At 42.1% G+C, this 12,618-nt stretch overlaps 2 protein-coding genes across 2 annotated transcripts; both read left to right on the top strand.

The window, feature by feature from the left end:
* The first annotated feature begins 4 nt into the window (after nt 1–4).
* LOC102079892 (P2Y purinoceptor 4) lies at nt 5–2,279 on the top strand. The gene is made up of 2 exons (XM_005450821.3): nt 5–228; nt 475–2,279. Exons 1-2 carry the CDS (start codon nt 13–15, stop codon nt 1,525–1,527), a joined length of 1,269 nt encoding a protein of 422 aa, XP_005450878.1. The 5' UTR covers nt 5–12; the 3' UTR covers nt 1,528–2,279.
* slc17a6a (solute carrier family 17 member 6a) lies at nt 2,104–12,271 on the top strand. Its single transcript, XM_003443936.4, has 12 exons — nt 2,104–2,721; nt 4,091–4,346; nt 4,742–4,860; nt 5,766–5,880; nt 6,870–6,957; nt 7,146–7,232; nt 7,727–7,869; nt 7,958–8,107; nt 9,606–9,738; nt 9,825–9,935; nt 10,034–10,161; nt 10,509–12,271. Exons 1-12 carry the CDS (start codon nt 2,636–2,638, stop codon nt 10,836–10,838), a joined length of 1,746 nt encoding a protein of 581 aa, XP_003443984.1. The 5' UTR covers nt 2,104–2,635; the 3' UTR covers nt 10,839–12,271.
* Nucleotides 12,272–12,618: the final 347 nt, after the last annotated feature.

Below are 12,618 nucleotides of genomic sequence, written 5' to 3'. Positions count from 1 at the left end.
CATTTGTTTGACATGTTTGGACCAACGCTGTCGACCAGCAGCTCTTGTGTCGAGGACATCAAAGTTGCTTTTCACAGAACAGATGGCCGGAGAGAGAGCACTGATAACTATTCAGTGTTTGCTCGCACTGGTGGGTGTGTTTTACACCAAAATATGTTGGCAGGGTTGTTTCACTTGGCACTGTGCAGATCCTACTGTAACAAAGACATGGGGAACAGTCAGATTCAGGTAGGTTGTAAAGACTCAATGTGATTTTAAATGTGTATCAATTAAAGATGAAACTGTGAATCAACTGAAATATTTTTCAGCTGTGTGATTAGGGCTTATATGACTATCGTGTTGTTCGATGAGGATGAATACTTCTAGTGTAGCCTAGATTCTGTATATGAGCCCAGTAAACAAATCTGATTGATAGTTTAGATGACGATATATTTAAATGCCAATGAGCTGGACACTGTGCTTGTGGTCATCCAGCCTCCAGAGGAAGACCTTTGTGATCTGGACACCCATCATGGTTTAACTGTGGTCGAGCTCTACATTATGCCCGCCTCCTTCCTGGCTGTGCTTATCCTCGGGCTCCCCCTCAACTTGCTCTCCCTGTGGGTTTTCGCCCTGCGGCTGCAGCGATGGACCCGCAGCACGGTGTTCCTCTTCAACCTGACCTTAGCTGACACCTCCTGGCTCCTGGCCTTGCCTTTCCTCATCCATTACCATCTGAACCACATGTACTGGAACCAGGGGCTGCCGCTCTGCATTGCTGTGAGGATGCTTTACCACAACTACTTCTACCTCAGCATCTTCTTCGTCACCTGCATCAGTGTGGACCGATACCTGGCCATCGTACACCCACTGCGCTCTCTGGTGCTGCTCGACCGGCGGAAGGCCTCTCTGCTGTGCGCGGCCGTATGGACGGCCACGCTGCTCCTAAGCATACCTGTTGCCCGGATGACTCAGATCCAGACTTGCCCCGGAAGCAACCGCACCGTGTGCACCCTGTACGTACTGCTACGTGAAACAGGGGAGAGCCTCCCTTATTCCCTCATATGCTCCATTATCGGCTTCCTCTTCCCGCTGCTCGCCATCTGCTACTGCGGCCTGCGCAGCATCAGAGAGCTTCGCCGTCGACCTCTCCACCCCGATCACCTCAACAAGAAGCTGAGGCTCAGGCGGCTGCTGGGCGCAGTGCTAGTCATATTTTCCTCGTTTTACCTGCCCTATCACCTGAGCCGCAACGCTGCCGTCGTGATACGAGCAATCTACCCCGACAACCCCGCCTCCTGGCGATCCGCAGACACGGCCTTCGTCCTGGAGATGTGTATTTGCGGCCTCATTACCTGCGTTAACCCCTTGTTCAGCTGCCTTATAGGACGCCAGTTTAGGAATGAGTTTTACGGCACGATTGCTGCCATGGTTTCACGTTGTCCACGCATGCAGGCGACATCTAAAGGGACCCAGATGAACCTTAGGAAAAGGCAGGAGGTGTCCAGTGTTGCACCTGTGCGCGCACTGCCTGCACCTAGACCTTAATGAGGAATTTGATTAAATGTTTTTCTTTTTTTGTCTAAATGTGTCAGAGATCACGAAACTGCTGAGCCCCCCCCCTTTCCTAAGTGGTAATATCGGATACATACAGTGCAAAGAACAATGGTTTCTGGTCTCCTTTATCTTGTCTATTATCTGTGAAGGTTGCTCTGCTTCTTACACAACAGTGCCTCTGCGTGGTTGACTGCGTGCTGTACTTTCTTCTGGTTTTGCGTGCGTGAATAGCAAATCTTTCAAATAAACAAATGAATTAAAATACTAATAGTGAGCTGATATCTTTGTTGGATTTTAGCAAAGGCAAGGCTTTCAGCATGTTTTGTTTTGTTTTGTTTTTCACAAACTATCTCAGCCTCAGATTTAAGCCGGCGAAGACCAGCCCAGTGCCTGAGAGCTTGCCCTTTTATAAGTTGTCTGGAATCATCTTGAAACCATCTTTTCCTGAATTAGAAAATAGGGAAGGGTGGGGAACGATTATGCAGTTGACAGTCGTAGCTGTTAACAGATCTGAAGTTGTAATTGAATTAGAGGAGAGGAGCGGTGGGAGCGGAGGGAGGAGGGGCATTGCGCGGAGCTGCTGACAGGTAGATGAGCTGTGCGCTGTCCGCGGTGCTGAAACCTCCTCCAGCTGCACCCACACCGGAGATTCCCTCACCTCAGGTTAGACCTGAGCTCCGATCATCTCCGCCGGCTCAAGCTCTCCACAATCCCACCTCAGTTTCTCAAATAATAGAACAATAAAAAAGAAAAAAAATCCAAGTTGTGATCTTCGGTGGTGCCTTTTTCTTATCGCGGGCTGGATCTTAAGATGGCACTGCACGGATTAACATTGCGCAAGGCAAAAGCGGACTTATTTGACTGCTGTTTTGTGACTGTGAAAGCAACCCTTTCAGACTGAACGCCTTTCTCGTTTTTCTCCATTTTTTTCTGGCGCATCTATTTTATTTTATTTTTTTGTTTCGTCTGGACACATGCTTTTCGCTGAAGAGAAATAGGCGCCTTATTTCTGGATTAATATCTTAACAATATGCTTTTTAATGCTGCACTTATATTTGTTATAGTATTGTAGAAATTGTTTTCAGAAGATAATTTGGATATGGAGCCAGGAAAGGAGAAAGCTCTCCCCACCAGTAAAGAGGGGATGAAACAAATAGCAGGAAAGGCCCTCGGGGCTCTGTACAGGTAAGAAATTGTACATCTCTTTTAATCACAGAATTAGTTTTGGAAGGATCAATTAAAATAGAAAATACGTCCAAATGATTAGATGACACACAAAGAAAACGTGCACTGGCTTTGAATGTGCTTATTACTGCATTACAATTATTATTTTTATTTTAAGAAAAAAGGTAAATCTCATCATTATGAGGTGAATCACGAACAGGGTGCTGAGAGCAGAGTCGTGTGGCCCGAATATTTAAGGATCAGATATTTCCCTGGAGGACGGTCCCCCTCCACCAGCAGCTGTGGGTGTTTTTAATAATTAATGAAACAGAACGAGTCGTGACACAAGGTCGGAGGATATCTATTACCTCACGTATTCATCTGTATTACTTCAAGATAGATGAACTTCATATCAACTGACTTACTATATTCTTTAACGGCCACGAAGAGCTCCATGTAACGTGGCTCGGGTGAAACTGATGGCTGACTACAAAGGAAACAGCACCAGTTTAGATTTGGAGCAGGGAAGCAGGATGCGGTGGAATAGAAGAGAATTATTATTTATTTATTTTTTTCTTTTTAATTCTCATTGGAAATGCACATAAATTATATTAAGGCAGCAAAAACTAATTTTCGACAAATATTCCAACAGAAATACGAAGGTTTTGATCTGAGTCTGCATATGTTTGGAACCCTTTTGAGCCTTATTCGTTTATTTACTGAACCAAAAATGACTTTTAGAAGCTGTAGCACAGAAAAAAACGTGACTCAAATCTGTTTGATTTAAGCTGTAGCTAGGCCAGTCATTTCACCGGATGAGGCCTTCGCATGTCAGGGTTTTTAAATCCACCTTAAATTTCGTTGAAAATTCCCGAATTGGAGCCGAAGCGAAATTTCTACACCGGATTTATGGCAGCTAATTAAATATTTAATAAAAAACATATATATGGCGAAATTTAACTGCAAACAGCGCTGATGCAGATAATACTGCAATGCGGTATGAAGGTCATCTTCTTCTCCTCGATTCCATTCAGCCTTTCCTTTCAACAAGTCAAGAAAAAATTATAACAGGATATTTTCCCCCTCATGAAGAGTGTGCAGGCGTTTGGAGGCCTGTGTCAGATTAAAGAATAAATTAGAGCCACTGACAGGGCCCGGAGTTGAAATGAAATTCTCATTCTTAAACGTGAAGAAGCAGTGTTGGGTATTTCCAGGGGAATTGTTTCTGCTGATCTGACCTAAAAATCCATTAAAAATATACATATATATGTATTAAAAATGTTTTCTTTCTTTAAACACAGTATCTGGCTGGTACTTTGGTATCATCCATTCACCCCGGCTTTGAACATATGAATCACCTAAAAATGAGTATTATATAATCGAAATGCAGGAGAATCGAAAAGCGGCAGCAAACAGGTGAAGCGATCGAGCTGACGGAGGATGGGAGACCGCGAGCGGACGAGGAGCGGAAGACGCCCCTGTGTGACTGCACGTGCTTCGGGCTGCCGCGCAGATACATCATCGCTATGCTGAGCGGGCTCGGCTTCTGCATCTCCTTCGGTATCCGGTGTAACTTGGGTGTGGCCATCGTCAGCATGGTCAATAACAGCACAATCCACCAAAACGGCAAGATAATCATCAAAGAGGTGCCTGTAAACCCCGCCTCTTCATTCACCAGGAACCCCATCCTACACCCCACCCTACCCCACCCTCTTATGTGTGATAGGTGGTGAGATAGAACTGAGTCTGCATGTTTCTTTCAATTGCCGTTCCTGTGTTTACAGAGTAAATAGCAAAATGAGTAATTTGCGCTTTTTTGTTGTAAATTTATTGGAAATTGTGATTTTTTTTATCAACTTAGATCATCACAGAGGTCAAATTCACTGCGAAGCATTACATTTTATATACATCTTTCTGCAAATATTTCTCTCCTGTAACACTTAGCACTTAGGAAAAAAACGAAAAAGTGATTTCACAGCGATACAAACTACAGCGAATTAAAAGAGACGTAATTTTGTTTTTATTTTTATGTGTCTGAAAGAAAGCGAAATTCAACTGGGACCCAGAGACTGTGGGGATGATTCACGGTTCCTTCTTCTGGGGCTACATAGTTACTCAGATTCCAGGAGGGTACATCTCCTCCAGGCTGGCTGCAAACAGGTAAAACTATACACATTTTCTGAGTTAGGTCTTTGAGGAGATTATATTTAGGAAATATCGGTTTCCTACTGATTTCCCATTGTATCTACGAACAAAAAATGGATAATTTTGTGTGCAGACTTGCTGGCAAACCAGCAGGTTTGGAGAAACCTGCAGATAAACTGGGGATTTGGCTGATGCCCGCCAGGCGTGCCTCCTCATGTTAATGAGCTCCCATGGGACCACCGTGTCTAATCCTTTATGTTCAGAGGCATGGCAACCACACCGGCCAAAGCCATGTGTGCGAAGTGCTTCTAAGCAAAGATTGTAGCGTGATTTCAACCACTGTGTCCCACCTCTATACCTTATTATTTCATTAACAGCTGACTGGCTGACTGGAAATATAGATAAATATACAAAACCATCATTCTTTAAAAAAACTAACAGTTAAGCTGTCGATCAATATTAGAACGCAGTGTAGACAGATACTGCAGAAAGAAGGAGATGCAAGGAAAAATAAAGTGCGCCAAGCTCGCAGCATGGGTCCTTATTACATTAACATTACAGGATTGTTAAAACTGAATCTAAATGAATCCTTGAAGAGCTTCATCATGCCAAGTCAGCTGAGCCCACTGACGCCTTCTGCTGCAAACACCTCCTGTCCTCACTCCCCTGGAAACCGAATAACAGCCTGTTGTGTGCGCGCTTGTGTGTGTGGCACCCAATTAGGACTGGTTTGTCTTGATTATGAGTGTTTATTCTTCTACTATATTATAAAAATTAACAATATATGATTCAGTCTACTGTTTACTGATATTTGCAGTTGATCAAAATGATGCAGACCCCCCTTTTCTTTTCCTTGAGTCACATAAAGATTTCATTTTGATACAAATTTGACAAATAATCTTGTAATGCTGTTTATCCAGAGTTTTTGGTGCTGCCATCGTGCTGACATCCACCCTGAACATGTTCATTCCCTCTGCCGCCCGGGTGCACTACGGATGTGTCATCTTTGTGAGGATATTACAAGGGTTGGTGGAGGTACTGATGCACAATTTGCACATCAGGTTTTGACCTTTAAAACACTCAAGGATGATGCCTCATTATCAAACCAGGAGCTGAGCTTGACCCTTCCTAATGAAATTGTCCTGACATTCTGTTTTCAGCCAGGTTTTACAGCAATCTTCTGTTTCTATTCAAGCCTGCTGCTCTCTATTTGGATTTCCGTTGAAAAAAGATGAAGCTCTATTCATTATACTGTACACATATTAGTACACAATCGTCAAACAAAGTAAAACCCTGAATAGCAGGGCTTATGTGTACTGGCTTGCCTGGCTTAGAGAGCTCCATGTTCACATAGAAACACAATGAACAAAAGAGATAAAAACCACTTGATGCGGGCGGCTCCCGCAGCTCAAGAAGGGGAATGATTTCAGAGGGAGAGACGCTATTATTAGTTTGAAGGTCATCCTCTTTTGTTGTTTTGTTTAGCTCCAAACTGTAGTTTCAGTTGCCTCTCATGACCATTCAGAGAGGGAGCTGCCTGCGTTCAGCGCCACGGCTTATTACTACAAATTAAACATTAGCATTTCAGGGTGTCTCCCACTGCAAGCCTCAGCAATTTGTGTCTATCAATAGTTGATTGTATGCCACTTAGTGTATAATGAAGATTTAATGGGAACAATCCACGGCTTCTTTTTTTTCCCCATGAAGTGGGCAGTCAGCTTGAATTTGCACTGACTCACACCTAAGCCATTAGTCTCTATTAGAAAGATCAGCTACAATGCATGTCAGTTTGTTTGTTATTAACTGCAATTTGACTTGTAAGTCTCTGGCAAAAAAAGAGACGACGTCAATCAAGTAGAATATATTTTCATTAAGTGTAAAAACAGCTACAGTGCTGATGAAATTAGCAAATTAAGCATGTTGTGCTTTTACGCTGTGAAAACAAGTATGTTAAAGCTGGTGGGAAACAATCACTGTCTGATCTTACTGTTGCTGTAATGTTGTGTTTTTCATTCACCATACAGGGAGTGACTTACCCGGCCTGCCACGGGATCTGGAGTAAATGGGCTCCGCCGCTGGAAAGAAGTCGTCTGGCAACCATCTCGTTTTGTGGTACAAAACAGACACACAAAAGCAAGATTGGCTCATCACGTTACTTTATACACTTGAGTGCAGGTTTAGGGTTACATACCACCCTGACTAAAAGGTGTGCAAACAAGAATTGAACACCTTTGTAACTAAACACAAACAGACAAGCACAGATCGCTTTCTGCTCAGTCATGACATTTTGTCCTCTTCAGGATCATACGCCGGCGCAGTGATCGCCATGCCTCTGGCCGGGATCCTGGTCCAGTATACTGGATGGTCTTCTGTCTTCTATGTGTATGGTGAGTACTGCTTTATCTGACTGACTTCACCTTAAAAGGAGACCCTGTCCCATGTAAAGGAAGAAATAATGTAAAATCTTGTTTTTTTCTTAGCCATAAATGACATACAGTTCAATTCTGTGCATTTTTCTTGTGCTGCTACAGTCTCACGTGGGCTTATTAGATAAAGTTAGCAAAGTCTACAAAGGCAATGTTATATAACTGACACCGGTGAGTCAGTTCACTGCCTCTTCCATGTCTGTCTATGCATGCATCTATCTAACTCTTTAATATATACTCTCTAAACTTCTGAAATAAGCCCAAGCATCATTATGACTAACCCATTAAATCAGATAGTGTATATGTTTGGTTAATTCTGTAGAAAATTGTGGAAAACAAACTTCAGACTTTTGTATTCTGATTTTGACAACAGCTAAATCGCCACTTGAATTTTATATTCTGTGGATCTGTATCATCTGAAGATTTGTAATGACTGATGTGTTTGATTTGTTCAGGATCCTTTGGGATAGTTTGGTACATGTTCTGGATTTTGGTGTCCTACGAAAGCCCGGCAGAACATCCAACAATCACTGAGGAGGAGCGCCGTTACATTGAGGAGAGCATTGGCGAAAGTGCCCAGCTCATGGGCGCGATGGAGGTGGGTGCTCAGTCTGTATCTTCTGATTTCTGATGCCACACTAAATGCTGCTCAGGATGATTTAGCATTCGTCACGTTGTTTCAACAGAAATTCAAGACTCCCTGGAGGAAATTCTTCTCTTCTATGCCTGTCTATGCAATCATTGTGGCCAACTTCTGCAGAAGCTGGACCTTTTATCTGCTTCTCATCAGTCAGCCTGCATACTTTGAAGAAGTTTTTGGCTTTGAGATCAGCAAGGTGAGTAAATATATCCTTTATAAAGTCTATTATTAGGCCTAAAATGTCTCATCTGGTCTCATCATCAAATTTCCAAATAACACGATGCTATAATTGCTTCTAAAAAAGGCATAACAGGTCCATTTTGATGTTATGCCAGCAGTCTAATGTCATGTATTTATTCTTAAAGACTAAATGGTTTCATTTTAAAGCTGAACAAAGGTATCCCAACTCCGGAAACCAAAAAGATGGTTCACCACACAGCCACAGCAGTGACTCTATGCCTCACCAGTGGGGCTCAACCCATGATTTCAGAACCAGTGGGATAAGCATACCAAACTGGCTATAACTGAAATTTGTTAGAGTATCATTACTGGATGAAGATATTAAAACAGTGTGACAATAACATAGATGTTGTTTGTACTGAGAAACCTACAGAGAATTTTTGGCTTCCTTTAGCTTTTCACCCACAAAGCTGTGGGTGAAAAGCTTAAAATTTCACCCACAGCTTTTACTATTTTAGTTCACTCTCATTATAGTTTTCAGTCACAGAGGGGCAAAGGTGTTTAAAGCAGCCATAAAGTACTTAAAACTTATTATACCCTACTTGGCACATCAACCTCTTTGATTAGATTTCAGCCGCTAAAGACTCCCTTTGGCAACTAAGTAAATAATAACTCAGTTTAAAAGAAGCATCCTGGGAAGAAAGTTTGGGTCTGACTGGCATAAATTTAATTAAATCCATGCAGTTTTATTTATATAGCACCAAATCACAACAAAAGTTGCCTCAAGCTGCAACATTTGTTCCTGCTTTCTTTTAAGTGCTATTGCATTTTAGATTTTATTAATAAATGTCACCACGGGGTTAAATTAGGCTGGAATGGTAGACTTATGTGTATATGTGTATGTTTAGCTGCTAATACAATGCAGCACACTAAACTATATCATTTTAAAAAGTAATAAATGAAGAAGGAAAACATACATACAGTTTTTTTCTGTTGAACCATTATTACATTTGCTCAACCTCATTGGAAATAATTGCCTAATTTTAAACGTATAACCATGGATTTAAAAAAAGAACATCAAACAAAAGATATTTAGTTTTTATATTAAAAAAAAGGACATTTAGAACATTAAACAATGATTTTAAAGCTTAATGGATATTTAAATTTGCAATTTTGGGACAACTTGCTTTAGAAAGTGCTGTGATTTGCTGTTTTTATCTGTCCTCATGTGTCATACATGTAAAAACAAAGCAGCCAGTCTCAAATCACCCCAGTCTTCTGAGCTCCAGCGAGAGTGTAAAGCATCACTCAGGCTGCTCTGACAGATGCAATTCAGGCTGAGGATGAGTTTCTGTTATAACTGTGGTGAATTATTGCTGACATGTGATACAGGAGTCAAGAGGTTAAAGCAGAGGCTGAGATTTGCTCTGAGACTGAGACAATCCCCTTCTTGTTGTGACAGCTGCTCTGCTCCTGTTGTGGCTGCTTCAGAAAAGTATTTGATGCTTTCTCAGGTTGGAATCCTGTCAGCTCTCCCTCACTTGGTCATGACCATCATCGTGCCTCTAGGAGGCCAGCTAGCAGACTACCTGCGAACCCACAACATTATGTCCACCACTACGGTCCGCAAAATCATGAACTGTGGAGGTGAGGCCTTAATCATGAGATTTTTGTCAGTTCCTTGAAGTACTCCTCATCAGTTCATCACTTAACTGTTTTCATGCTGTTTTCAGGCTTTGGCATGGAGGCTACTCTTTTACTAGTGGTTGGTTATTCCCACAGTAAGGGGGTAGCCATCTCTTTCTTAGTTCTGGCGGTGGGATTTAGCGGTTTTGCAATATCAGGTGAGTCCTAAAACAGTGATGTATTGTTCATATTTGATCCCACCTCGATGCTAATCAGCAGCAGACTCAGAAAGTCTCCTTGCTTCCTTTGGTTGCAGGTTTCAACGTGAACCATCTAGACATCGCCCCTCGCTATGCCAGCATCCTCATGGGCATTTCCAATGGCGTGGGAACGCTGTCAGGGATGGTCTGCCCTCTTATAGTGGGAGCAATGACAAAAAACAAGGTGAGTCGTAATCAAGCAACAACAAACATATCTTTGTCTGAGTTTGTAAAGCCCACAGCCATCTCCTGATCCTAGTCTACTGTTTAATAGTGTAATCATTTAAACCTGGATCACAGAGCTTTCCTTACTGTAGCAAACCCCCTTATTTTGCCCAAAATATGACCAATCCCCTCTGTGCCTGATCCTTACCTCATATTTTTATTTACTTAAATGCAAACCACTGGTGTAGTTGTGGCATATTTGTTCTGCCTAATCTGAGCAAGTTAGAAGAGCTTATCTGTTCTACGATATAACTGAAAACTTTACAAAGGGACTCAGCCTGGCTCCAACCTTTGTCCATTTCCTAGACTCGTGAAGAGTGGCAGTATGTCTTCCTCATTGCTTCTCTCGTGCATTACGGAGGCGTGATATTTTACGGGCTCTTCGCATCGGGGGAGAAACAGCCATGGGCTGACCCTGAAGAAACCAGCGAAGAGAAGTGCGGTTTTATAGATGAGGACGAGCTGGCAGAGGAGACGGGCGACATCACCCAGGGATACGGTGCGATGGGAGGTCCAGCTAAAAGCTACGGGGCCACGGGGCAGCTGAACGGAGGCTGGGTGCAGGACTGGGATAAAACGGAGGAATACGTACAGGAGCCAGTGGGAAAGATGTACACCCAGCGCGGCTACTCTTAAACCAGACAGTCGTGGTGAGTCTGCCTACGAAAACAGACTCATCATCACCAGTTGCACAAGCATTATATTAGATGTTTAAATCCATTTTGTGTGTTAAAGTAAAAGAAGATTCAAAAGCCACTGTAAAGAAGTAGTTAATTGCAATGCAGAACAATCCTCATTAGAGCCTCATGTTTCTCATCACATGTACCGACAGTAGGGCTTCACTATACAGACAGCAGTCGTACTATTTAGGACCCAAAGCTCATCAATCTACTTGAACAACACAAGCCAGACGAAACTGCAGTCGACCATCATGTAGGGTCTTTCTCTGAAATACTACTCTGATTGCACTGAAACTATGAAAGTATTCTAAAAACAAGATTCTGTTTCTCAAATATGTTTTATGTACTGTATATACCTGCATACTGTTTCTGTGAGACTATTGTGAATTTTGGGTCGTTGATCTGTGTGAACATTAATATAAAAGGCCATATTTTTCATGGACAGTACCTCTTCAGGGAGACGTCTGCTTGCAAAAAAGGTCTTCTTCTTCTCGAGTGAGGCCTGTAACACAATATAAGACAAAAATAGCGTGAGTGAAGTTGAACCGTAGAGTTTTAGTGTGTGTTTGTTGCATGACTTTTGCTCAGATCAATGTTTCAGACGCGGCCGCCTCACAGCCACTGATAGTCCTCATTCAGCCTACTGCTTTGTTCTTAGATTCAAGCGTCTCCCGCCATTATAAATAATGAGATGAATTTTTGTAATCAGGTTCCGGTCGTGACGTGAGACAAATCAAAAAAGTTGTGAAGGCAACTGCTGCTCAGAAAACATTGACTATTGATGTTTGGTGTGCACTGCAATAAATTCTGTGTACCAGCCGCCACCCATCACATTCTGTTTTGTAACGTGACACTGGCTTGCTGTATCTTAACTGTAATTGTTTTTGGAGTCATGTGATGATCAACATTAAGGTGTGTGTTTTAACAAATTACAATTAGTGTCTGGAGACCCCAGCTTTAGTGCTCATGATGCAGGAGGAATGCACTGCTGTGTATGAACAACCAAGTTTTGTGATCCCCTGGTGTCCCTTGGTTGTTGTCATTGTCACCAAAAAGTACTTTATTGACACATTGATATTGTCACATATGAGTGGACCACATGGATTAATAGATGGCTCTTCCACCTGACTTTATTTGCTGTTTAAACACTTTGATTCATTTTGCTGTACGAAAAATCTGCAAGGATGTTTAAAATATATGAATATTTAAGAATGTTTATGATGACCAAAAGATGCTATTACGGCTTTGTGCCTGAAGATTATGTAAACAGATAAATGTGATTTTATGGCTTCTAATATTGTGTTTAATGAAGAGGTATGTTGATGTCAAAAGGTGTTATAAAAAATACTCATATCATTTTATATAAAAAAAAGTTATCAAAAAGGTAAATTTTTGTCATTTTTATCTCGTGTGTTAATGGGATGATACATTAGTCCTCATTGACTGGAGACAGACTGCCAAATCGGTTAACCACCAATTCTCCAATCACTGCCAAGCATCTCCTGTTCTCTCCCAGTTTCTCATTAGTAAATCAATGGCACAGGTCTCTGGGGTCTAGGGGAGAGCACTGGACCCTGTAGCCTGGTAATTGGTAAGAGGCGAGAGAAACAGCATTACTAAACTGTTTCATCCATGCACACCACCACCAATGTCTTTGCAAAGACTTCTTCTTTTAATAAGCTGATGTTGAGTCAGGTTGGATCTGAATCGGAGGACAAAGATCAGGAAAAAACAAA

This window comes from Oreochromis niloticus, linkage group LG7 (genome assembly GCF_001858045.2).
Source record: "Oreochromis niloticus isolate F11D_XX linkage group LG7, O_niloticus_UMD_NMBU, whole genome shotgun sequence".
NCBI lineage: Eukaryota > Metazoa > Chordata > Actinopteri > Cichliformes > Cichlidae > Oreochromis > Oreochromis niloticus.
Note: the sequence above shows the minus strand (reverse complement) of the source record. Positions and strands in the feature narration are given on the sequence as shown.